This window comes from Syngnathus floridae, chromosome 6 (assembly GCF_059516105.1).
Source record: "Syngnathus floridae isolate MCC-2025c chromosome 6, RoL_Sflo_1.0, whole genome shotgun sequence".
Taxonomy (NCBI): domain Eukaryota; kingdom Metazoa; phylum Chordata; class Actinopteri; order Syngnathiformes; family Syngnathidae; genus Syngnathus; species Syngnathus floridae.
The window spans coordinates 8,125,913-8,152,310 of NC_142418.1; the positions used below are offsets into that span (position 1 = coordinate 8,125,913).

The 26,398-nt window shown below is 40.7% G+C and overlaps 4 protein-coding genes across 6 annotated transcripts; 1 reads left to right on the top strand and 3 right to left on the bottom strand.

Annotated features, from left to right (window-relative positions):
* The first annotated feature begins 262 nt into the window (after positions 1 to 262).
* On the top strand, positions 263 to 22,258 carry fbxl13 (F-box and leucine-rich repeat protein 13). 3 transcript variants are annotated; one of them, XM_088378559.1, is made up of 21 exons: positions 263 to 646; positions 735 to 841; positions 1,405 to 1,495; positions 1,573 to 1,640; positions 5,215 to 5,369; positions 5,528 to 5,637; positions 6,042 to 6,137; positions 7,528 to 7,623; positions 7,994 to 8,129; positions 14,623 to 14,675; positions 15,985 to 16,085; positions 17,672 to 17,801; positions 18,127 to 18,225; positions 19,732 to 19,852; positions 20,190 to 20,352; positions 20,551 to 20,670; positions 20,744 to 20,867; positions 20,959 to 21,039; positions 21,274 to 21,408; positions 21,540 to 21,703; positions 21,851 to 22,258. In XM_088378559.1, exons 1-21 carry the CDS (start codon positions 578 to 580, stop codon positions 21,927 to 21,929), a joined length of 2,298 nt encoding a protein of 765 aa, XP_088234685.1. In that variant the 5' UTR covers positions 263 to 577; the 3' UTR covers positions 21,930 to 22,258. The 3 variants fall into 3 exon arrangements, 2 of the variants coding, with proteins under 2 accessions (XP_088234685.1, XP_088234684.1); XR_015859039.1 differs by having other exon boundaries at positions 644 to 841; positions 20,959 to 21,031; XM_088378558.1 differs by having other exon boundaries at positions 644 to 841.
* LOC148396346 (uncharacterized) lies at positions 1,344 to 4,867 on the bottom strand. The gene is made up of 4 exons (XM_088378560.1): positions 4,675 to 4,867; positions 4,546 to 4,601; positions 2,377 to 3,932; positions 1,344 to 1,798 (listed from the first exon to the last, which is right to left on the bottom strand). Exons 1-3 carry the CDS (start codon positions 4,794 to 4,796, stop codon positions 2,383 to 2,385), a joined length of 1,728 nt encoding a protein of 575 aa, XP_088234686.1. The 5' UTR covers positions 4,797 to 4,867; the 3' UTR covers positions 1,344 to 1,798; positions 2,377 to 2,382.
* Positions 7,812 to 17,928, bottom strand: LOC148396347 (leucine-rich repeat-containing protein 17-like). The gene is made up of 7 exons (XM_088378561.1): positions 17,742 to 17,928; positions 13,799 to 13,985; positions 12,289 to 12,759; positions 11,241 to 11,455; positions 10,632 to 10,787; positions 9,562 to 9,703; positions 7,812 to 9,076 (listed from the first exon to the last, which is right to left on the bottom strand). Exons 2-7 carry the CDS (start codon positions 13,921 to 13,923, stop codon positions 8,794 to 8,796), a joined length of 1,392 nt encoding a protein of 463 aa, XP_088234687.1. The 5' UTR covers positions 13,924 to 13,985; positions 17,742 to 17,928; the 3' UTR covers positions 7,812 to 8,793.
* Positions 22,259 to 23,023: 765 nt separating the features above from the next.
* fam185a (family with sequence similarity 185 member A) lies at positions 23,024 to 26,363 on the bottom strand. Its single transcript, XM_088378562.1, has 9 exons — positions 26,119 to 26,363; positions 25,599 to 26,031; positions 25,292 to 25,401; positions 25,092 to 25,181; positions 24,705 to 24,843; positions 24,000 to 24,041; positions 23,808 to 23,903; positions 23,425 to 23,559; positions 23,024 to 23,294 (listed from the first exon to the last, which is right to left on the bottom strand). Exons 1-9 carry the CDS (start codon positions 26,155 to 26,157, stop codon positions 23,182 to 23,184), a joined length of 1,197 nt encoding a protein of 398 aa, XP_088234688.1. The 5' UTR covers positions 26,158 to 26,363; the 3' UTR covers positions 23,024 to 23,181.
* Between the last annotated feature and the right edge of the window lie 35 nt (positions 26,364 to 26,398).

Genomic DNA, 26,398 nt, shown 5'->3' on the forward strand with positions numbered 1-26,398 from the left:
CTTCAATCACAATTATTCAGCTGTTTTTAAGCGCTCTATGAAATTTAGTTTTTAATAGTTAAATATACTGGGAAAATCTACATTCATTATATTCTACATATAAGAAATCTGTTATACAGTTTGTACATTTACGTTATAATCCTTGAAACAAACAAAAAATGGAAATCCGACAATGACGTCATATTTTAGTGATAGGACTTCGGGAAACTAACGCCTCATTTCCCCAAACATTTGTCCTCGACTCCCCCAAGAAAAAACAGGGAAATGAGTAGAATACAGAAAGAAATGGGTTTCCAATCCCATTAAATGACTCAAAAGATCCATCGTCGCGTGCGGTGACGTCACGTGTCAATGACGATCAATAATGACGTAGCAGCTGCTAAATTCACTTGCCTATTTGGATAAAAACTTTTTCAAAGACTGAAGGTGACGCTCCAAAACGAGGGTTAAATCATGAAAATTTGGACACAACTTTCACAAGTAACCGTCTATCATGTTATATATTTTTATATATATTTATTCAGCTATTGTTAGATAAGGGTGCCTTTTTTAGAGAATAGAATGACTAGCTTCGCAAATGACAGAAAACCAGTCAAAAATCGATGTGGGTGCGCTGACAGAGTATGAGCTTCAGCAATTATACAAGGTAAAACGAATCAATGTTTTTTTTAAATGCTCTAACATGGTCCGGAAGTACCTCAGGTGATTGTTTTGTTATAACTCCTGGACAACAGGCTCTGTTGATCGGGTCGTGCCGGTTAGATGCCAGAGACCCTGTCCAGTTCCTGAAAAACACCCTGATCGCCTTCCAGGGACATGATAGTCTGCAGAATGTCGACTGGTAGGTCCCACTGGGATTTGTGTGGTTGCAGGTACTATGCAGTTGCATAGGGGTAGTGGTTGCTGAGCTTATATTTTTGGGTTAAGTCAATGTGCATCACTAAATAAACATGTCAGAAAAAATGCACAGGTCAGTTATGTAGCTTCAGCCATATTCCGCAAAATGTTCAATGAAGACTCTAAATTGTCCATAGGTGTGAATGTGAGTGCTTGTGTATGCATGCTGTGACTGGCTGGCCACCAATCCAGGATGTTACTCTACTCAGTGCTGCTTTTTGTTTGTCCTTTGTTTCTAGTGTGTACATGTATTCCTACAAAAGTATATGTGACAATCTAATGTACTTCATAGAATGAATAAGGTGTCTCTCAGCTATTCAAAACTGAACATTCGTGTTGATGATTCACTTTATGTCCTTATAATGTGCAAGTGTGCCCAATGTTGTGTATGTTGGTCCTAACGTTATAATTCTGTGTGAAAAAAATATAGCAAAATCTCATGAAAGTAGATTTGATGTAAGCATATAGTTCATTACTCACAGCAGCTTTGTTTTATTGATTTTAAAGGAAGAGGTTCCTTAACGAAGGTGCGCAGCAGTCAATACTGGCCTCTCTGGGACTGGATGACTCGGAATATTTGGACGCCGACGAACTCAAGGTGACATGCGTCAATCAAAAGTCCAGTCACATGCAATGTCATTTTTCCAGTAACGTGTACTTTCTTTTTTTGATCAGGCCATTTTCCGGAAATTTGAGAAAGCCTACTCGTGTTACAGGAACAAATTAACAAGCTCTTGTTTCCGGTGAGGGTGATTGTCTAAATATTCACACTGCATACGTATATTAACTTGTGATGTGCCATGATTTTTTAAAAATTCTTTTGCATAGTATATATTCCACAATATTGTTTTTACTTCTTACCTATGGACAGCAGGGACTTATTTGCCATCACAACATGCCCCTAGAATGAAGAAAAAAAAAATACAGTATGTGTCATATGCTAAAACAGACAATGTATTTTTTGTAGTTATTAGCATTTTTTTTGTTTGTCACTTCACAATGTTGGCAAAGCCATGGGAACACATCTTGAGCGCATTCCCAGTGTATATTTTTTTTCTCAGTAAGAGCATTCGTTGGCGTTGGGCCGAAACCTGTCAAAATTTAATACGTTTATGTATGTATTTTATTTATTTGCGTGTGTTCTTTTTACAAAATGTTGCGCAATCTAAAGTGTTAAATGGCTTGCTCTCGGCTAAGGTATTGATTGCGAAAACCTGCACTTTTTTTGTCTCTTGAAAAGTGAAGATTTTGGAGGTACAAGGTTTCTGCCCAATGCTAGCAAATGTGAGTTAGAAATGAGCTATTTTTATGCATTTTCTAAGTTATCAAAATGGGTTAGGGTTAGATCTAGTTAGTTGTCTACATTCTGGAAATTCCATTCATGTTTTTACAAAATTGACCCAAAACAGTGGCAATTTGTAGCCATTTAAGATAAATTTTCGGTGTAAAACATGCACATAGGCAGAATGTGACCAATACCTCAGATTATAGCTTCATTCGTCTGCTGCTTGTAAAGGTGCGCCGTTTACGAATCCATGGCTCTTGAGCGCCCTGGGCTCTCATAAAAACTCTTTTACGTGGTGTGTACTGGCTCCTGGAGTGAGCTACATTAGTCCTTTCATAGCTGCTTCTGGACTGGAAGCCATATTTTTTCCCTTGTGGTATTGCCTTTCTTGGGCCTCTGTAAACAGGAAGCCCTTGATGGAATATCCTTGTCGGCCGCTGCAGACTAGGGAGTCGATAGATCCCGTTTGTCTGAGCCATTTTCGGTTGCATGGCATGCATCCAGTAGGCATTCATATTGGGCTTGGGGAACCTCCTCCTGGACGCAACTGAATCCAGTCTTTGAGAAATAGTATTGGGGATACGGTCGAGACTTTCATGTGATTGTTGATTATGAAAGTCCGGCGTTTGCTCTGCGAGATTTGGTCTGTGGACACTGAGAGGAGCCGGATGGTGTCGGACAAGACTGTCAAGAGGGGAATTTAAAGGCAGTTTGGAAAACATACGGTTTGAGTTGACTGGCTTGCGTCGAAATTGATATCTACCACCTCTGGGATTCTGGACTAGCATGTTTACAGATTTCTGGTCACTGGGGCTGAGGTTTACATTGTAAGAGTCTTTTGCTGCAGTATTTTGCACCGTTTGCTTGGATTGTCCTTCCGGAATAAACAGCCACGATGCAATAGGCACTCTTGATGCTTTGACATAGGCACTTTTCCCGTAAGAACCTTGTTGAGAAGGTCCAACTTTGTCTTGAAGCTGTGGCTTCTTAAACCTCTTGATTGAACTTCCTTTGGCTTTCTCACTTGCTACATGGTGGCCGTTGAGAGAATTTGGACTATGGGGAGCAACCTGTTCATGTAACGAGTTTGAGGAAAATTGAGATTTTTTAGGAAACTTGTTTTTCAACCAATCACCTCCAGTTTTGGCATTAGAAAAATCTGCTTGGTGATAGCTTGGACTAGAGCTTCCATAGTTGGAGCTCTTGTGGTTCCTGGGAAAGTATCTCCTCATGGAGGTTTTAGGACCAGGCACAGAGACGCTTGGAGCCACGGCAGGATAGCCGACATCCTGTCCACGTTGTCCATACCCCGAAATTAAGCCTTCACTCCACACTTTGTTGCCTTTCGTGCCTTCATCATCGACATTCTCTTCTTTAGCTGAGCGTCTTCCAGCTATTTCATTCATCATCACCCGTCTTGCTGTTTGAAAATGTGCCAAGTCCTTACCGGGAGTCAAGAAAGAACTTTTCAAAGTTTCTATAAACTGGTTGAGATTGTTGATGTCTGGAAAACTGATCCCCTCCACAGCTCTGTCTTTGGTATGCTCCTGTACTAAAAGATTAAACGGATGCTGAAACCCAGAGTCCCGATGCTGATGTCGAGGCTGAGGCGCGCGCTCATCCAGCTCATTGTTTGGGGGAACTAAGTCCTGGTGATGATTATTTCCTCTTTTGTAGTTTGGAGCAACAGAGTCCTGATTTTGTGGATCAAGTACCCTTGGGTAGCTAGTTGATGCATCTACCTTGAAACCTGGCAGCATTAAACAGACACCACATTCAAATTATCAAGTGGAACACCATAAGAAAATTTGCATTAGGTGATTTTTAGCAGCAGACCAAGTGGTTGTGTACCATACAGCTTACTGTCCCACTGCAATGGGAAAACGGCAAGCTTGTATTGAATTTTGAGGCTTTTTTTTTTGTCTCCATCCATTGATCCATTAAATTATGATTACGCTTAATTGTAAACATTCATTCTGTATGACAATGCGCAATGAGAGTTCACTTGATTTTATTTATCTTACTTGGTATGCAGTGGGCCTTACATGCAAGTTTTTGGAATGTGGCCCGCAGAAACACACAAGCATGGAGAGAACATGCAAAATTCAAAATGCTTGAACACTGCTCATTAATTTTCATGTTAATATAAATTTGTAATCTTGAATCAGATTAAATCACAGTTGCCATTACTGATATCAAAGCCTGGAAATGTTAGCTAAACTAAACATGAGATTAACTCTACATGTATTAAAGTACTTCCTTTCTAAGAAGCACATTTTGATTTTTGAACCCAGCTCCTCGGAACAAGTCCACCGTGATCCCCTTTTGATTGACACAAAAGTGTAAAACAGAAGCGGTCTTACCATTTTGAGAAGAAAGACCAAAGCAGACCAACAACAGAAAGGAAATCCAAATAAGCCTATAAAGACAAAACAATGTTTGTTAGCAAGACATGCTGTTGGTTGTTAAACATGCAGTGTACATGCTTTTACCTTAACAGAGCAGCCATGACAGCTTCCACCCCAGCTCCAACAGTGGCAGCCCTTTTGCATGCGCCAAAAAACAAATGCAAGCAAAAAAAGAGCAATGATGACAAAAACAGTCCAACTTGCATTCAGCTCCCACTGACTGCAATTTGTTGATTGCAGGCAGCTGTTGGTGCTGCGGAGGTCGAGCCTCGTGATGAGTTTACTCGTGATTGTGCATGGCAATGACTTCAGAACCACTCATGGCACAGTTTATCACTGGAAAGAGTTCTGAGAAAGAAAATGCATTGCATTTATAAAATCAAAATGTCCATCAATCCATTTTCTGAACCGCTTTATGAAACAAGCACTCATTTTATTTAGAGTTGTTCTCACCGCTTCGGTGGATAAAGATGACTAAAATATTCACAAATATTGTTACTCAAGTGAAAGGGGATCCATCTTCCGAAATCTGATCATTACTTTCAATTATTCATTGATCAGCTGTGTTTGTTTTCTATGAGTTATTGATGAACTGTTTTTGCGTGTGGTATTGTGGTTGAGCAGGAAATGGAAGGAGTTTACCCACGCCAGCGTGACAGATGCTTGCGCACTGTCTCAAAAGACGCAAATTGCAATAGAGCATTATGAGAGGCGACAAAAGCTGGTGCCTTTCCTTGCATGGGTGCGCTGGGTCAAGCTGAAGAAGGAGTCACGGGTTGGTACGTGGATGCAAAACATTTTTCACTTCATCGTAGGAAAAATATGTGTCCAAAAATGAAAGCTTTGCTTGACAATCTTCCCCACTGTGACTCATTCTGTCCAGCGCTTGCTTATGTTTTCATCATCTCTTCTCTTGTGTTTTGATCCCACCAACTAGAGGCGGTGCGTAAATTGCTGGGAGTTCTGACAGCCTGTGTCCTCAAACGCATCATAACCGCATGGAAGGAGGTTGTTAGGGACTCACACAGGACCAAGAATTACTTTAAGGTACAAGCGCATTAGAACATTTGAATCATTCTTCTTGTGTGGAGATGTTCCTGAACCACCCACAATTGGTCAAAATCTACATAAAGACTATCCAAAAGTAAACATTTCTTAATAGTTTTACTCCTCCCATGCTCTATGCACATTTAAAACACTTCTTAAAAGTATTCCTTAGGATCTGTTCTCATATTTTCAAGGAATGATAAATAATTGTACAACAATCGATAAGGAAACAAAAAGACTTGTTCTTACAGTGCCCCAAAAAAGGGGCCAAGTGTGCTTGCTTCAAGCTTTTAATTTGTCACATCCAGTTGAGGTTTACTGTAAAACTGACACAAAAAAAAAGACAATTAAACATTAAGTATTTAAAGACAAAAAAGTTCAACCATGTGCGCTTGATGTTGCAGAAGCTTCAAAATGATCTGGAGATGGAGCGCCAGCAAAGCCAGATTGGGGAAGGATGCGACTGGCTCTCAGCCTTGCCTGGCCACATTTCCCTGCAGGTTTTTGCTTTTTTTTTCCCCTCTCCAAAATTTAAAACAGCTCCCAGCTGTCACTTTTATCAAAACTTTCCAAGCATCAATAATTTGACTTCACTCCCTATATATTCCCTGTTCTGTTGATATTAGAGTGCAGCTTTTGTTGCCATGACGACCGTGGTCTTCTGCCTAATGAAACTGTGAAAACAAGGAGCTATAAAGACAATAGAGTGCTGCCTTCAGATACGAGTGATCCGACGTACAAGTTACTCAAGATACAAACCATTAGATGGATGGGTTTTTTTTTCTTAACTGCGAGTGCAAACTTGAGATATGAGCTCTTTATGGTGGCATTAAACTTAATTCAACTCACTTCCTAATAAGCACCACTTTGAATAATAGTGAACATTTCACCTAACAAAAAATGTAACCCTTATGTGCTGTATGTCCACCTGTCTGTGTGCCACTGTCTGTATGTTGGCAGTTGTCACTCGAGAAGCAGGTTGCGCAAGTTCATACTGTGACTGTGCAACTGGAAAAGCCATTGAACTGCTAATAGAAGCCTTCAAAGTTTTCATATTCATCAATTACACATGCATGCTACAAATCTCAAACAGCTGTCAGTCACAGCTTACAGCTAGACACTCGCACACAAGTTTAGTGAGCTCACGTCACCCTACAGGACCCCGCCTATTGAAAGCACATCCATGTACATTTTATCCTTGCGATTTTTTAATCGTGTTCCAATGTTTACACTGTGTTTAAAATACATATTTAACAATGAATGTGTTTAGATTGGATGGGAGGTGTACAACTATTTTTAAAAAAGTGTTTCAGACAGTGTGGTCTAACGTCTATTTAGCATTTTACAGAAAAGATAGAAAGCAAAAGATTTGTGGGTTCATTTCACACTTGATTAGTGGGCACTGAGCAGGCGTTGTTGTTGCATTGGTGTTGTGTATGATCAATTGAAAATGTCTCTGCACACATGCCTGCACTCTCACATACACACACACACATAGTGAGCCTCAGTTTTATGGGTCTGTGTATGAGTATGTCATTTTTTATTGACTGAGCGGGAACAATGAAACCCTTGTGGAGTTTTTTTGGGGGGCTGCCTCAAATTTTCTGGCAATGCGGAGGAGTAGGCCTATGTTTGCCTTTGTTTGCTTGTTAATTGATAGTTACTGGAAATGAGATGGATGGAGCAATGTTTGAAGGGGATAGATGAAGTGAATTGTGTTAGAATCCAAATTGTCTAAAGCATCAATCCATCCATTTTCTACGACGCTTATCCTGTTCGGGGAGCAAAATTGAATTTATACACAATTGCATTGAGTTACAAGCTTGGTCACGGTGCAAGTTAAACATGTAATTCAAGGGACTACAATTTTTTTTTTTTTTTTACTGGCAGATATTCCAGTATTTGGGCCTACGAGACCTGCTGAGCTGTTCAGAAGTGTGCTGCAGTTGGAGAAGTCTCATCCATACGGGCACTCTGTGGAGTAAGGTTTGTACAATACACGTGATAGTGCAGAGGTCAGCAACATAGTGCCCCCGAGCAACCCCCAAGGACCACATGAGTTACACGCAGGACCGTTCTAAAAATAGCTCACCAAAGCCATGAGTCTTGGTTTTTTTTGGTTGCAAATATTGTCCACGTGATCATTTGAAAATGTAAACACATGCAGACATTCATTAACATGATTCATATCTTTTTATTAATGAGTACCATTAATTATTAATAACACCATATACTGTAATAATAACATGATCAAAGGTAGTTTAGGCAAATTTGATATTTCAGATTTGTGTCTCAAACTGGTAGCCCGTCACACATAATTTGTTATATTGATATAAGTTCATTTCAACCCGCTCAGATCAACGTCTCGGTGGATAAGCGCTGGATAACAGACGACACCATGAAGCATGTCCTGCTTAATTTCCGTCCTTTTGTGATTCATCTGAATCTGCGTGGCTGCTCTTCCTTACAGTGGTACAGTTTGAAACATATTGGTAAGTGTTCTCTTCCTACAGCATTGACAGTGAAGTACTGCACATAGTTTAAGAAGCTAACAGTGTTAGGTCAGGCTAATCGCAGTATCCAACAAAACTCATTGTTGGAACTCACTCACTCAATAACAAATTATTTACTTTGTGTAATTTCAAATTTGAATGGTGGCCAGGCTCTCCAAAGACACAGTTGTTTATCGACAAGCCATTGAAATGTTAATTTTACATAATGCATTTGCCGTGCGATTTAGTTATTGCCACTCCCAGTTCAAGTCAAGTAATCATCAAACCACACAAATATTTAAAACGATACAACTTTGCATAAACGTCCATTCATGCTAACAGAATAGAAAACGCCATCGCCGAGCAAGAAATTAAGTTCAAGTTAATCTACAAGGTTTTCCACATAAGTCCAAAAATGTTTTTTATTGCAACATTTGATTGTATTAAGCAACAATATTGTGACAATTGTAATAATTATACACCATTGGTAAATGAACAGTTCCCCGATAAATCTGTCAATTATTACCTTTTTTTTAAAACAGATTTGAGGTTATTCCCATTTTTTGGGGGGGGTTACACTCCACATAAGTAGATTCTTCATCTGATACAGACTAGTTGACATGGAAAGCAAGTGGGGAAAATTATAAACAGAAGCCTTTTCCCTTCAAGACAGTCTAATAATCTGGTACTTCTGAGGCTGTCTCAAGTGGCTCGGCTCCACTTCCTCCTCCGGCTCGCCCTGCGCCTCTTCCAGAGAGTTCCAAAGCAGCTCGTCCTCCTCATTTTGGTCTCGCTGACTCTGCTGCCTGTCTTTGGGACACCCTCGGTTGTAGGCTTGCACATACTCCTCCACACTCTCACCCGTGTATTCGGGAGGTGAGCGGCACACTAAGCCGGAGTGCCTCACCACCGGGTGCAGTCGAAGCCAATACACCATGTAGTGGATGCTGCAAATGGTTCTTAGTTTTACTTCCTTTTTTTATTTGGATATTTTGAGACAAATACGAGACATCTGTGGTATTCATGTTGGTTACGCCTCCCACAAGTCTGTCTTCGCAGACATTGTCCATGGAGCCTTCACAATCAGCAGTGCTGTCCCATTGAACTTAAGCTCTAATAGCAACGCAACTGCTTCTTTAACCAATCAGATTTCAAATCCATCCTCATAGTGCCTGCCATATGTGACCTGTGATTGGCTGGCGCCTCTCGCTCAGTTATCTGGGATAGGCTTCAAATCATCCACAACGCTAATGAGGACAAATGCCATCGAAAATGGATGGATTGCAATGCTTTTACCTCCCTAAATACTGGAAACCTTATGATGGATTTGGTTTTGCCTGAAAAGATTACATTTAGACAAGTGAGAGGTTGTGTTTAACCAACATGAGAACCAGAGAGCTGTACGAGCAGACACCAAAAATGTAAGCCCCACCTGTAATCGCACAGCCAGGGGTTTCCCCCCAGCTTCAGCTTGGACAGGAAGTAGAGGTCTTCAAGAACGCCATACTGGATAAAGTGCAGGCTGTTGTCTGACAGGTCCAACTCACGGAGGTGCAGGAGCCCGAACAAGGAAACTGGAGAAGTACACAAGTGCATATTGTTTACCCACCACAACCAGTTACTGTGACCAGTAAGCACCAGGTCAATCAAACTCAGCCTGCTGGAGTGGAAGCTTGTGGGTTATTTTTTCTCATGTAATCCAATTCAGCTCCTTCATATTTTCAGAGGAAGCTAATGGTCTCTAAAAGGGGAAAATTAGAAACAGGTTTCTAGCAGAAGTAAAACGTTCCCCTTAAAGTCTTGGCTGCTCCAGGAAAAGCACACAAAAAAGCCTTTTTGTGTTATCCTGTATCAAACACATGCTGTGAAATTGGTTGCTTTGTTACTGTAGCTGTAGTAACACTTCAAAGATGTCTGGATATGATGCTTTTGGGTAAAACTTTCATTTTCTTCAAACCTTTGAACATTCATGTCAAACTCTTTAATGATTCAGTATTTTTTTTTCTGTTCCAAAAAGCACCTTGAATAGACCAGAGTCTTTATTCAGTTAAAATCATATCAAAAAACTATACTATTTAATTTTTTTAAATAAAAATAATGCTGCATTGGATTTATATAGCGCTGAGGCCAAGACACCATCTAATGATTTATCAACAGTACCTCACCAACAAATTGGATGTTTCCAAAATAGTGGGAACTGAACTTCGAGGCCATCAGCAGGTGGCAATAGAGCTATTGACTGGAAGAGTCATGGAGAGACAAGTGGACGAGCTTGGAAATTTACATGGATAAAACGAAAAAAATCTGTTCAGCTCCTCATTAGAGAACTGCAAGTTGGGTATACTCTACTGAAACGACATGCCAATTAGACATGCCCAATCAAAGGTTTTCATAAGGTCACATTAAGTTCACCAATAATTATGGTACATTTTAGGTTTATCTTGAAATTTTATTCTTCAGACTACTCTCCCAGACATATTGTGAGTCGTGTATACTGTTTACCTGTGTCGATCCGCTCCATGTTGTTGTGGCTGAGGTTCAGCGTTTTCAAACTTTTTGCTCCATGGAAACTCTTGGCCTTGAGATGACGGATGGAATTGTGAGAGAGATCAATTTGGACGGCGTCCTCGGGAATACCAGCAGGCACCTCGGTTAGACCTGTAGATCAAGACGAGAGGAAACGTGTGAGAGATGATTGCATTCTTCATCTTTTCGAATGTTAATTCGTCCCATATGCGGTGGCGCTTGTATATTTACAATGGACTTGTCCCAAAGCAAGTACAGTCGTCCCTTGCCATATTGGGTTTCAGGTTTTGTTGCTTCACTCTCATGCAGATTTTTCTATCGTCAATATCGAATTCAAGATATCAATATTTTTGCAATATTGTGGAATTTTGCAGTGATTACGTTTCCACACAGACACATCCTCTGGAATTTCTTTGAGGATAACGAGTATACTCATTCCATTCGTGCGACATTGTCCCATCATGCAGCGCCCTTGTGAGGAATGGCTCAGGATTGCTTTTTATTACATAAGAAACATGTGTGCACTCGGCAAGGTGCCCAGTAACCGCAGTGATCAGCGGAATCCATTGGCGATAAAAGACTTGCCTCGGTTACTGCAGTCCACGCGTACTTGAGGGAAGTAATACGTGTGGCAGGATGTGGTGGCATCTGGTTTGTTTTGAAAGTGAATTGGCTCGAACACATCGTTGGGGTCAGTCTGGTCGCCCTGCGGCTTTTCGTCCGGGTCTATCTTCTTGCAAAGCAGCTCGGGGTCAAGCCGCTTCAACTTTTTGCCTTTGAGCCTGAGGGGCTCTGCACACCTTTAAAGACAAATATGACCCAAAAAAAATGTGGTTTGTGTCTTCTTATCAGAGACGTAAGAAGGACTCATACTCTCGGTAGAATAACAGATACTTGCGTAAATAAAAAATTGATAAAAGTTGGACTGATTTAACTTCTTGAAAGTAAAAAAGGCACAGACTGAAACGCATTTTATGAAACTTAAACATACTTTCACTGATGAGCAGTGTTGTGTTTGCGCCAAAATGTCCTTTGGATTCATGGTCAAAAGGCTCAGCCTTCGTTTCATCAGACTTGCCTCTATAAATTTTTGTTCACAGACTGTGAATGAAACTTTATAGAGGAGACTGGTTAGAACAGAGCTCGTCAGGGTGTTGCCGTGAAAACCCAACAATTTATCCTCTAAGACCATAACTCATTTTTCCACGTGTTGGGGAGATTTATTTTCAGTGGAGTTGGACAAGGGATTGGCCACGTTAAAAAGTTTTGAAATTATTTATCATGGTCTCATTTGTTACCACAAAAAAACTGGCATTTCAACAGGGGTGTGGTGACTTTCTATATCCACTGGACCCGTTTGTTTTTGTTTGTTTTGCGTCTGACACTATTTGTTATGCCTCCTGAATCCCAGGGAGTTCAATTAGTAATCATTCAATTAAAATCTCAACTCTCGTTAATTATGTTTTTTTCCCTCATCCTTTGAGGTTGAAAAACGTAGTGAGCCTATTTTCAGCAAGTACAGATGCATACAGGGAGTAAAACTAAAAAGTGGTCTGAAAAATAGAAGTGAATAATCCACCAAAGTATAGTAACAAAGTATGTTTACGTCCCTACATCAACTGGGAAGCCTCACCTGGCATGATTTCCCAGATTCCGGTTGCTTGGGACTTGAAGGGTTTGTACGAGACTGTCCATGTCACAATGACAATGCAAGGGATTGTCATAGAAGCGCAGGTAGCGGAGGTTTGGCATGGGGATGAGGGCTTCCTCGCTCAGCGAAGTCAGACGGTTGTGCTGGAGCAGCAAAGTTGTGAGTCGAGTCAACCCCTCAAAGGCCCCCTCCTCCACCAACGAGATGTGATTCTGCTGCAAGTCCAGACTGGTTAGACTCTCATAGCCGGCGAAGGCTTCATCTCTGAGGACTTTGATCCTATTACGTGCTAAGAGGAGAAACTTGGGCGCTCTGGACCAGGTCTGAGGTAGGGGAATGGAAGTGAGGCGACTATCCTGGCAGTCCGCAAAGATACGTCCGGACTCTAATGATTCTGTGCAATTGCCCGGTCTTGGGGGGTCGGATCTGCCGTGACGGCCGGCGCCTCTCACCCTGAGGGATTTATACACAATTCAAAAAACTGAATGAAGTAATCGAGTTAAACAAGTTGCGAGCAAAAATGAATTTAGACCCCCACAAAAGTCCTGGGATCATTCATTTTGTAGCCTGAAATCAAATTTTTTTTTTGTACTTTTGACTAACTAGTTCCCTAACTTACATGATTTTCGAGTTACACAACAAAAAATTTGCAAAACTATCACGCTAATTTTAAACATAAAGTAAGAGTTATCTTGGAATTGAGGTTCCAACAGGTGCAACAAAGTCAGCAGATGTTTCTTTTCCAATGTGAAATATGCTTGAGATCCAAACTAATTAAAGGCAACCCTCTTTAACTGTCGGGTCATTGACTGGAAATGAACCCCAAGACAACTTTGTCAAAGTTAGCTGGGAGAACCACAACCTTGGTTTGGAAACAGTTCAAATCTGCTCTTATCTTACTCTGACTAGATATATCGTCTTGAATAAGTGCAACTGAAAAACTAAAAACTCTGATCTCAAATCTAGTCAAAATATGCTTGTATATTTCTTCTTACCATTTCTTGTTGTGTAAGAACACCCCCCTTATAAATACTATTAGGAAATTTATAACTTGTTATTGACATTTTATTACTGGTTAGGCAAAGTTTATCTTAAAATAACAAACACCACAATTCTAAAAGTGGAGGTAGTAAAAACACATTAGTTATTTGCAAGACACCAGCGTTTTGTTTTTTTAGGCTCGCTATGTAGTCTTGTTTTAAAAAGTTTTGCCAAGTCAAATTGTCCTGTTATGTTTAGCCGATAATGTTTAAATTGTGTCATATTCTTCGTTTCTTGTTTTTCCAAGCCCATGTTTTGCTGTGTAAATTGATTTAGAAGAACCACACAAATGAACTATTACCTACTTGGCCAAATAGCACTATACATTTAACAAATCCAGATGGGTGTCTTTTGCACAGTAATCTTCAACATAGCATGCATTCTTTGGAATTTCTACGGCAAATAACATTTCCCAAACATGTAATGGGACCAAAGGATGCATGTTGCTCACCTGTCCCGCGCCAGCTTGTTTCTTGCTCTTTTGAGGCCTTTGCCCCGTCGTTTCATTTCAACAAACGGGAACAGCAGCAGAAGCAGGAGCAGGGAGACCACGATGAAAGAGGAGGTCACACGCATGCTGGAACCTGCAGCTTTTTCAAAACCCTCTCTCTCGCTCTCTTTCTTTTCTCTCGGGAGGGCTGTGGAGTCAAACAAAGTTGTTTTGGATCTAATAATGAGGATTTTGAATGGGTCAAAACCTAGGACAAATGTTGTAACTTTTGATGGAGTGCAGCTGTGGACGGCGTGTTGCGTAAGAGCCGAGGAACATCCAAATGTGTATTTATAGCCTTACAACAATATTTCCACACATGAATGTTTTACAACTTTGACAGTTAAGTGGCATCACCGCTTATTGAAAACCACCACTGTTCAAAAACAACACAGATCTGTATCACATACATCATTGGAAGCAGTTCACAAGAGATATTAATCTTGACAAAAACTTTTTATCAAATGTACCGATATGTGCAAATTACTATTTCAGTTGCATTTTCCTACTCACAGTTGACATTAAGAATTTTGCTCTGACAAAATAATTAGGGTTGGGGGAAAAAATCTGACATCATCTGAAATCACCGTCTGAAATCTGATTTGACAAAACAAAAATCTAGTATCTACATTCATGCACTAGAAGCAGTCCAGCCAAAAACAAATGAAGAGACTAGACTGTTGGGAATAAATGTATATACATTGATGGAACAAATTTAAAAATGTGCAAACGTATTGGGCTGGATTCCCATTTGTTTACAAACTTTCCTTTTGTTTCTATTCCAGGTGAATGCAGAAATCTTCAAGAGCTCAACGTATCTGAGTGTTTTAATATCACGGTGAGAACAACACGTGTTTTGTGTAAACAAGAACACAGTTAAGGAATTTTAAAATGAAACATCGTATGCTTTCTGTATTTTTAGGAAAAAAAACATGAGCATTTTTTGTTTTGGAGAAAAACACTTATACAGTTTCATTGGAGGTTGTTTGTCAGACGCTGAGCCACACTGTTTGTTCATAGACTAAATGTTTGGCCCCAACTTATACGTTCTACAGAGTCACAAAAGTATTCGTACTGATGTACTTATTTTATACACTATCCATTCAGTACAGCAGGCCAAATCTTGTTGGGATAGTTGTCTGGGTGATGTCGTTTTTGACGATTGTTCGTCTTACTGCATGTCGACTTGAAACATCATCGAGCAGTGATTGTGTTTTGGTTGTTGCTATTGGTCACCATACCTCCTCTTTTCTTTCAACATTCAACTTGCCCAAGGGAACGCATAATCTCCTTTTTTATGTTGTTCATATTATGTCCGAATACGCCCCGTACAGTCATTTTAATAAGTTGCAGCTTGAATGCACGACAAGAATTTTTATGGAATCCCAATCGGTTTTCTTTCTTCACTCCACCACATGAATTTGGAATATTACATTGTGTAATCTAAAACTATGCAATCGTTGTTGCATTTGTTAGCATCTTTGTACCTCGGAATTATTTTGGCGTTTCTTGACTATTTAAAGTTTACCTCTTCACTGAATATTGATCATCTGAAAATAATCATCTGAAAATAACAATCTGTCGCAATTCTGATTCTGATTATTAACTTATAGTACAGTGGTGCCTTGAGATACAAGTTTAGTAATTCCTGGATCATGCATGAATACTCATATCCCAAGTCATCTTTCCCTATTCAAATAAATGGAAACACTAAAAATCTAAATAGATTTAGTAATCTATAATACTAAATCCAGTCTCTCCCCCCCCTCAAAGAAGAAAAAAAAAACACAAAACACGTTAGTAATGTAATGTAAAAACATACATACATAAAAACTACCTCTTCTTGAAAAAAAAATACATATATATTTATCACATCATATCTCAACAAATTCCTCTCTTGTGTCTCAAGGCACAGCTGTGTTTGGACAAATTCAGTGAAATTGCATACTTTCCCGCAGTACCTGAAGATTCTAAGCAACACAGTGGCTGGGAATCCTTCATACATGAGGTGCTAGTTTGACACCTTTGCCCTAGACTAGAGCTTAAGCTCCCAAAAATGACTGAATATACGGAAGTAACCCCAGCTGTTTGGCAGAGACTCACTTGAGTATAAAATACATATGACGTGATGGTGTGTGCTTTGACAGGACGCCATGATTGAATCAATTGTGGAAGGCTGCAATTCTCTGCTCTATCTGAACCTTTCCGACACGCTCTTGACAGATGTCACCCTCAGAGAGCTGGCCAGGTAAACAGTACCACTTATTAGCACGCTAATCCTTTTATTGCTGGAGCCTTGCCTTCAGCTTCCCAGAAGTCACCACTCCTATGCATACTTTTTTCCCAACGTGGAGCCCAGCAGCGTTTTTTTTTTTTTTTTTTTTAACTTCGCTTTTCACGTGTGAGAACAGCTCACTCGCCGCCAGCGTGAATACTGAGAAGGAGAGGAACAGATGTGCCGCTTTCGACTTGAGCACAGACGCAAAACAAATGGCATAATTGCCATTGTGGATAGATTTATGCGACGTGATTATTCTAGCAATAAATCATTTCGACTGGAACAGAACAGAGCTTTTCCCAAAACATGTTACCGCAAAATTGGACACATATAATTGTCTAGATGTCTTGAGAAGAGAAAGGGTTATGGGTCTAGGAGCCAAATGTCTTAATTGATCAATTATTCCTGTGATTCCCAACTATACTACGCTCATAGTCACTTTTATCACTCACTGTCAGCTGTTTTAGAACATTCTGACAGATTTCCCAAGAGCCCCACAATATCATATTCTGTCACACCAAACATACCAAAAGAAAGAATTAACTCTTCTTTCACCACAAAATATTTGTTTCTTTTTCAATTCCTTAGTAACCACAAGGAGAACATGGGTTGATTCCACCAGAAACAATGGAATCTGACCAAAAACTAGCATATTGTGAATAGAAAAATGTCAAGTTGAACTTTGACTTTTGCTAATATTTTTTGCTTTTATCACTTCTTAAACTATAAAGCATCAAAAACAAAATAATGAATGGGGTTTTGAAGGTAAAAAAAATATTTATGGATATACATTTTAACTATGAAACACATCTTGAGCAATACTGACTCACCGCTTGGCTCGAGTTGAACATCCGTGGCTTTTGTACATTCATTCCATAAAGTGCATCATCCTTTGTCAATGGAAACACACTTTTCTACAACCTATTGCAAACACAGTCTTTTCATACTATGAAAAACAAAACACTCTTGAAATAAGGGGTGCCTACACTTGTCTGACTTCCAAAATTAGATTTGCACCCTAATCTTTATCTTCTGCTTAAAATGTGTACTGATCTCAAATCTTCAGCGTTGCAACGTCCATTTTCCTAAAAACATAATTTCTCAGCTAATTTCCAATTATCTCGTTGAAAATATGTTTTTCTTGTTTTCGAAAAAACATTCAAATTTGCTCTGATAATCGGCTAGCTGCTGTTGCCCGCCGCTCATGCCTTGATACTCACACGCAGGCTTACCAATGCCACGTTCCAGCCCACCAGGGCCTGCCTCTTAAATTTAAGATATTTTTTTTGATTGAAAATTATGTCTTGATTGGATTCTTTGCCACGTGACACCATATCGTAATTGTATGGTGCCGATACAACAAAGTAGTTTCCATGTTTGTGTAAGAAATACACTTAACTAAAGCAGACTTAAAACTTTAGACACCTTTTTGTGAATGAAAAAAAAAAGATACTAGTTATTGATTTCACTAATTGTTGTTTTGAATAGAGACCACATCTAATGTTGTTAATTCCAAAATGTTTTAAATTGATTGATTTCAACATTTTGCCCAACAGTAACTGCATCAATCTTCAGTACCTGAGCTTGGCCTACTGCCATAAAATGACAGATGAGGGTTTTCAGTACCTGAGCTTGGGAAGGGGCTGCCACAATCTTCTCCACCTAGACCTGTCAGGCTGCTCCCAGGTGAGTCTTCCGGGCTCCCGAGTATACTGTATTTAGTGAGATGATCCAAAAGGATTGGAAGAATCCAAGTGCTCCGCTCCTTGTTTGCACGTGTCCCCTCTTGTTCCTCACTCAAAATGAGCTAAGAGGGAAGGAAGGAAGGAGGGGAGGAAGGTCGGGCTTGTTGAATAAGCCCACCCGCTCGCCATGTGCTTACACGACAACACATTCAGTTATGCTCACTACCAGATGTATGTTTTCATTTTACGGGGCCCCAATAGTGTGAGAAGCGAGGATGACTCACATTCCAGTGAAGACATATGTTTGTTCTCTGTCTTTCTCGTAGGTGACGGCGACGGGTTTCAGTTACATCTCAGAAGCGTGCCCTTATCTCAAGGAGATTTTGCTCAATGACGTGTACGCCCTGTCGGACGAGTGCATCTCTGTATGTTTGTTTTATTTACAGGGCACTGCAGGCCAGGGGTGTACAAACTATAATGATCTTGTTTTGACTTTTGCCACAGCACAGCTTTCTCTTAAAGATTATATGACTAATAGTTTAGGAGTTCTTATGATTTCGGGGGGCGGGGGTGGTCCATTGCCCTGTATCCCATTAGAATAGATCCGCCACTGCACTGAGGAAATTTCAAAAGTCGGTGCATTAACAACAGCAATCTGTCATAGACTGACAGCCTTTAAAGCAGTGTTTACTCGGGGATCAGTAATGGGACGTGTTGGCAAATTGGACCTTGACACAGAGCAGTAAATGGAGCAAACCATTCTATTCATTAATTTTGAGCATTCTCTTCTGAAGAGAGCTGTAGTTACTATATTAATAGTAAATTGTTGCTCTGCATATTAAGAAAAGCTTGATAATACAGAGCTGTATGAATGTATATTATGCATTTATTTTGTTATTATTTGCAGCAGACATAGTCCTGGTCAGGGTCACATAGTTTCTACCATAGTTTGGACACCACTGCTGCAGTCAGACAAAAGTCTTGGGACACTCCTGTAAATAATACTTTAGTTCCTACCAGCCATCCAATTTTGTATCTCTTATTCTACTCAGACTCATGGAGGGGGAAATAATTTTAGCCCTCCCACTTGATCAATACACATTTAAACCACACTTCTTTTTTAACACGCTAGCAAAAAAAAGCATTTCTTAGCACTCGCCACTTGCTCACATAAGTCCTCCAAATAATACGCATTGCTTGCTTCAAGCGGTTAATTTGTCAGTCTGAGTTATGGTTTACTGTAAAACTGACACATAACACAAAACTTTTGTCTTACAAAAGTCTGTTATCGTAATGTTAAGTTATAATGCGGAATGTTATGGTAAGTATAAACCTAGAAAAATCTGCTACTTAGTTTAGGGTTAGAGTTAACACATACTATGTAGGAGCATCACATGCAGAGCAGACAGCAAAACTCACAGTCGTATTCTCTCTACTTGGTATAGAAGAACTTGAATGGAGCCCTGACTCCAACTGCCTCAAGAACCGCTGGGATGAGCTGGAACTGAAAGTGTGGAATGTCAAGGTGTCCCAAAACTTTTGTCTGAAGAAATCAACTACAAGCATGTGTTCTATGTAGGTTTGCAAAATTCTGTGAATTTTCAAAGTTGGAAACTTTGATATGGGAATTAACAGGAATTTATGAGTACAACCTGACAAAATAAAACTATGGGTTGGCTTTTAATAATTTATTTTCACTTGATTAAGTTTTACAAATACATTCATACAAATGTAGTGCTTTTTTTTTTATTACGTTTGAATTGTACTATTTTGCAATAATGCCAGCATATGACATTTTTTCCATCAATTCCCAGTAAATTCCCATGGAAAGTTGCCAATTTGGAATCTGTTCAAAATTCTTAACTTTCCTACTAGAATTTACTGGAAATTTTGCAACCCTTGGCATGCATAGTCCGATGTGTCCCGTACAGGCCCTGATGGCCAACTGCCATAATGTCTCCTCCATCTCTCTGCTGGATGCGTGGCAAATTTCCGACGCAGGCATCAAAGCCATCGCCGAAGTCAACAAACTGAAGAGTTTCAGCTTGGAGGGTGAAGTCCGCCAACCCTCCTGGAAAGCTGTTTGAGCATTTCTTACATATCCTTGATATACTTGTATACGAGTACGCGCATTGTCCTCACTAGTAAAACAATTCAATTTTCTAGTAAAACTACTGTATGACATTTATGCATACTAGTTATTTAAATTTGTATAAAAAATAGCAGATCATATACGTACATAGTAGTAAGAAAAATGTTACTGAATTATCCTTAAAATAGTGTACAACTAGTGTCCTCGTGCATGGAATCGGATATCGAAGAAATGCTCAAAGGAGCTGGCCATATCTAAAAATGCTCTTAACTGAAAACAGTTTTGTTCCGTGTCCAGGTAACAACCGCGTGAGCCACGTGAGCTGGAAGGTGCTCTGCAACAGCTCACGAGGCCTCCGCAGGCTGCACATCGTCGAATGCCACAAGATGGGTGACAACTCCCTCAAGGCGGTGTCCTCTCTCCGCAATCTGCAATACCTGGACATCTCGCTCTGTAACAAGTGCGTGTGTCGCCCCGCATGTCATGCAAGTACATTGAGGCTTCCCAAACCTTTGGGGTCCCATGACAGTAGAGAAGTACTTGTACAGTATCCATGCATCCAAGATATTGAAATTATTTCACCACATTTTGAGAACCACTGTCTTAAATGATTAGTTGATGATGAAACAAGTTTGACTGCATGTGCATCTCATTTCAGAGTGACCGATAAGGGGCTTTTTACTCTGGCCGAAAGCCCCTCGGCCAGCAAATTACGAGAGCTGAATGTCAGTTACTGCTGTCAGATCACTGATGCAGCCATCAGCGTGATTGGTCACAGGTACAATTGACTCTCAAACGCATTTTCTTACCATCACACATGGACTCATGTTGTTTTGTCATGGTTTCACAAGATTTACCAAGCTATCCCATCTGAACCTGAGCTACTGCGAGCAGCTCACCGACGTCGCTCTGGAGTCTCTGATGGGCAGCTCCATCACCTCTCTGGACGTCAGCGGCTGTAACATTCGAGACGACGTACAGTACTTGTTTGCATGCTGATTACTTACACAAAATTGGGGCAGATTTTGTAGATGTATTTACTGTGTTATTTATTTATTTTTTTTAGGGCTTGGCTGCTCTCGAAGAGGTTCCCTTGAAAAAGTTAATTCTTGCAGAATGTATCAACATTACAGACGTTGGTATGGAGGTACAAAGCATTGTTCTAGCAACATATTGTACATTCCTTCACATCTGCTCACCTGCCTATCTATAGACATGACTACAAAACGCTAAGTATCTAATCACCTACCAACTATTTTCCATCTTTACATACGAACAAAAGTTACCAACCTCAAATCATTCCAATTGTTGCAGACAGTTTGGATGAGCATGTTCAATAGCTCACGATTCATTGCTTCTCTTTTTGTTTTCTCTGGACTAGAATTTGTGCAAGTACTTGACGGATCTGGAGTACGTAGACGTGTCTGGCTGCTTGGAACTGTCCGATCTGGCCATCAAAGCTTTTTCCTTTTACTGCAGGGGTCTGTTCACACTACGGGTAGCAGGCTGTCCAAAGGTATTCTGTATACACGCTCAACAGCCATCATATGAGAGCCTTCACAAATCAACTTGCTATTGAATTTTGGACATGGCTCTTGGAGATATTTATGGGATTTTCCTGGGTTCCCCCCCCACACACACACACAGATAACCGACATGGGAATGCAGTGCCTTTCACACGGCGCAGCACAGTACCTGCGAGAGCTGGACGTGAGCGGCTGTCCCCTCACTGATCGCAGTGTCAGATACATCGAGAGGCTCTGCCCGCCACTCTCGTCAATCATTATGCATGGCTGCGACCGCATCTCAGAGTAAGAACTGAAGGGGAAAAAAAGGCATCAGCCCGCAATGCACATTCACTCAAACAAGGGATTGAACGGAAAAATTCACGACTGCTGTGCACAACTTTTTGTTAGGATGAATATTTATGTATATACGTTAATATGTGTGTGTTTCAGGGAGGCTGCCATGAGGTTGCATCCATATGTCCATCACTGGGAGTACAGCAACGAACAAACAAAATTGTGGCTTCGATAAAGCAATCAGTGCACACAGAGAATGCGCTTGAAAATCGCACCAGTGAAACTAGAGTAGAAGTCAGTAGAGCTCAGACCTCTGCCAAGACCCAAACATTTGTAATTTGGCTTTTCCATAGAAACCAGATTTTTTTTTATTATTATTAAGGTACAGGTAGGGTAAAAATAAAAGAATGCCCTTTTGAATGAATTAAAACATTGCTGTTGTTTAAAAGAAAAAGACAATTTAAATGTCATATGGCAATGCAGGGAAGCGGGAAAATTAGATATTAACACTGAACAATAAAGAACATGAGGAGCAAATTTTCATTGATAAGGAAAATGAGGGAACATTTTAATATGGATTAGTGATTTGAGAATAAATTAGATGTTCATTGGACATTGAATCAAAGCAGAAAACAAATGACAGCAAACCAGATAATCTCACAAGAGATCAAACAACACTGGAGTTGAATCCATGACCCAGAGATTAAGAGTCTTCTCTATCAACTGAAGTATCTGAAATCAAAATAAAAAAACAGATAATCTCACAAAGTTAAAGTGATTGAAACTGGCACAACGTGGGACTCGAACCTACAACCCGGAGATTAAGTCTCATGCTCTACCAATTGAGCTAGCCACTTTCAACCTGATATAATCATTGAAAAATTAAAATGAAAATAGATAAATAAATAAAGCTGCTCATTGGACATTTGAACTAAATTAGGCAGAAATGTCATCTTTTCATTGGACAGTAATGATAGACAATGGAAAAAATGCGGAGCTCCAAAACGGTAAATGGATTCTAGGAAAGGAATCCACCGAGGACTTACTGCCGTCCTCCAACAATTACCACCAGTACTTCTGTTTGCGAGAGCAGCATACAGCACATAACCTTGGCAGAGGTCATTTTTTGCTATATTAATTGTTTATGCGCATGTGTGTGTGTGCGTGCGCATGTGTGTGCGCGTGTATGTATTTTAAATTATGTTAGATTACCTCAAACCAAATGGCGCTTAAATTCCATTGTTGGGCAATGGCATCTTTAGATCATGCATTTTTAACTATGCAAAGACTTGTGAAGACTATTCCTTGTTGAGTGTAAAATAATCAATGTTGTTGGAATGAAAACCTTTTTTATTATTATTATTAAATGAAAATGTAATACTGCACAAATGTATTTATTTCCAGGTCTTCACAGTGATAATGGGTGATATTCAATGTGTGAAGTGTAATTGTCTCTGAGTGGCACTCCAGTTGCACAATGTAACTTTTCAGCCTCCCAGCTTCAGGGACTGCAACCAGCTTTGTGTCCTCAGACTGACCGAGCCTCTTTCCGTGGTTACTCTGATCCGCTGCCCCACTGGGCCATCGGAGTTTATGTATCCTGAGAGAGATGGAAATTCAAAGAATGGTCAAGGTTGGTTCACACGGTGTACTATATGAGCTGGGACCTCCATTGGTAAAAATGTTTTTGTCTTTGTAACAGAATACAAAAATGTCTACTATGCTCTCACCAGTGACTCGGGTTTGGTTTTGAGTGACGTTCTCCTGGACTTGGTGCAGCTTCACATCATGGTTGACGTCAACCATGGATCCACAGAGCTCCACCTCTGCTCGTAATGAAGATGGGATGCGGACGCACGCTGCTCCTAAGGTAAGAAACAGACGAAATGCTACAGCCCTTTCGAGGCACACACCACACATAGGGTACCCAAAAAAAAAAAAAAAAAAAAAGAGTTAAATAGTAAGTGCTTGACTCCCACCACTGCTACACATATTTGCCTTACTATCATAACACTTGCTTCTGGTATACAAATGGAGTTAAGGTCCCATTCCATGGTACAGTACATGCTGCATTTGCATGTTCATTTGCATATATGAATTTGCATATTCCTACCTTCCTGGCTGAGCACTTCCGAGCTGGCGCCATCTCCCACATACACATCGATGTCTCCACTTTGAGAAGAAACCTTCAAGAGGCCATTGGAGCCATCTTACAAACAGCAAAAAAAAAAAAAAGAAAAAGAAAATCACATTAGATCCCTAGTTCAAAACATTCCATTGTATGCTGCCATCAGATCATGTTTACCTATGCGTGTATGGCCCGACATGTTCTTCACAGTGGCGTCACCTTTGGACGGATTAGAGCAGAAAGTCAGTGCAGCTTTGTGACAATAGTGCAAGTAAACAAGATAATTGTATCCAAGATGTGCCTCGCAGGAACAGAGATTCACATTCTGAACGGGTGACGCATTCTTTTTCTCTGCTCTGACAAAGACTACATTCCTAGTTTCCAACAAATACATTAGGGAACATACATTTGTTTCCTGCAATAGCTCATAAGATCCAATGCAAAAATCTTTTACATTGATGCTCAGTTGGGAATGCCACCTCCTTATTCATTGAAAAATGTTTATTATTTCTTACTGGAAAGTTACGTTTAAAAAAGACATAATAAAATCCAACCCAAAATTCAGGTAGCAGTCTCTGGAAGATTAGAAAAAAATAAGCCCCCTGACACAAATTGACACGAAATTGGGTAGCCATATCTTTCATAACTGCTCGCACAAAAACGTCACAGGGACCCATGCGCCAAGTAGCAGAGAAAGTCAGCCATTTTGGGTGAATGACTGAAGCAAACAAACAAGCCAACAATTCTCCCAAGCAACAGCTCATAACTCTGAATACCCTTAATTTGTAAGTCAAGGCATCAGTCATAATAGGACCCAATCACCCAGTCAGACACCCCAAAGTGGACCTAATGGCAAACACTTGTTGCGCTTGTTTAGATCACCGTGCAAAAGACCCAGTTCCACCTTCCCCGTGCAGGAAGAGATACAGCTCGATTCAGCATAGATGGCCTTGACCGCCAGGGCGCCATGCTCTGTGGAGACCTTCATCTTGGTGCCCTGCAGCTTCTTGACACGCACTGCCTGGATACCACATGCACAGCACAGGCAAAGAGAAACAGTGTGTAGTAGTGTAGATTTGAAGGCTACTGCTGCCCCCTAGTGTTCGGTTATTTCCAGGGATGATTATGACATACATGTGCTGGGAGCAAAGAAACTATGAAATTGAAGAGAATAAATAGACTGTTGGATGTAAATGAACTCAATTTCGTAAAACAATTCAAACTAAATTAAAATTTTACTCCAATGAATCTGTGCTGTGTGATACTTACACCCTTGCCAAAGGTGCTGATGTCTACGTTGCCATGGATGGTACCCTCACCAGTGACATCGCCACCTGAGTGCACCTCCACCAGATGGCCCTGAGGTACAATCCACAACTTTAGTAAGAGGCTTTATGTGTTCTATTGGTTTTTGCAGGTACACCTAATAAAGTGTGCCCAGTGAGTGTGCTGTGCCCTTGCTGACTGACCTTGACTGAATGCAGTGAGCAGTCGCCTTTCTCTGTGTGCACCTTACAGATGTCACACTCCATGTTCTTCACCTGCACGTTGCCGTCGGCGTAGGTGCTTATGAAGAGATCTGTGACACACGCATACAATTAGAAACTAAGACAAATCAACACATGTCTTAATCTAGAAGTAACCTACACCAACACAGAAGTCATAATTTGCTTTTCGGGTACAGTGCAGGGTTTTTTTTTTCACGTAATATGCTGCATTTTTTAATAAGTGCAAAACATTTGCATTTAATTGTACATTGTTGAATTGTGAACTCACTGCTCTTTATGGGTACAGACAAATGGACAGATAAGCTGGTGTCAGCCCTTTCGGTGGAGATAAGCAGCTCCTTGTCGTTGCCATCGTAGTGGACACAGAAATCGTCCAAGTTTTTCCCCTGCTCCCCTCCGTGGAGCACGACGAAAGCTCGGTCTGCGTCGGGAAACGCGTGCGGGTCTAGGGCCCGGACGGAGATGCTGCAACCCAGGCGTGTCCGCACCGTGCTGAAGGGGCTGACCTCCAAACTCCACTCCCGCAGCGGTGGCCGCTGGCTCGCCGCGCCATCGATGTCCTCTCTGGCTAATTTGCCACCGGAAGACGTGAAGAGAGACCGCTGTTGGCGAGGACAACGCCGGGGGGTCCGAAGGCAGTTGGCGGTCCGAAAGAGTCCGAGGCCGACCCGCAGAGCTGGCGAGCTCCACAACAGCATGGTCTTTAATTTACACATTTACGGTTGTCAGACATTCTCAGTTGACAGAGGCTGCCATTGGCAACAACAACTGTCAAGTTGAATACTTACTGATGACGTAAGCAGACTTCCGCGTGGCGCTAGCCGCATAGCTTGGTCGGTTGCTAAATCGGTAGGTGACGATTTGGCTAGATAGGTCGGTAGCTATTTCTGCAACTATCTATCTACAAAGTTATTTAATTAAGTAGGTAGACAGAAGCGCGAGTTTCTTAATGTTAGCTACATGTAGATAGTAAATACGATAACGATGTATGTGCCCTGCTATTGGCTGGCGACCAGTGGCTGGCGACCAGTGTTTATTATTGCATGTCTGCACCGAAATATTGAAGCT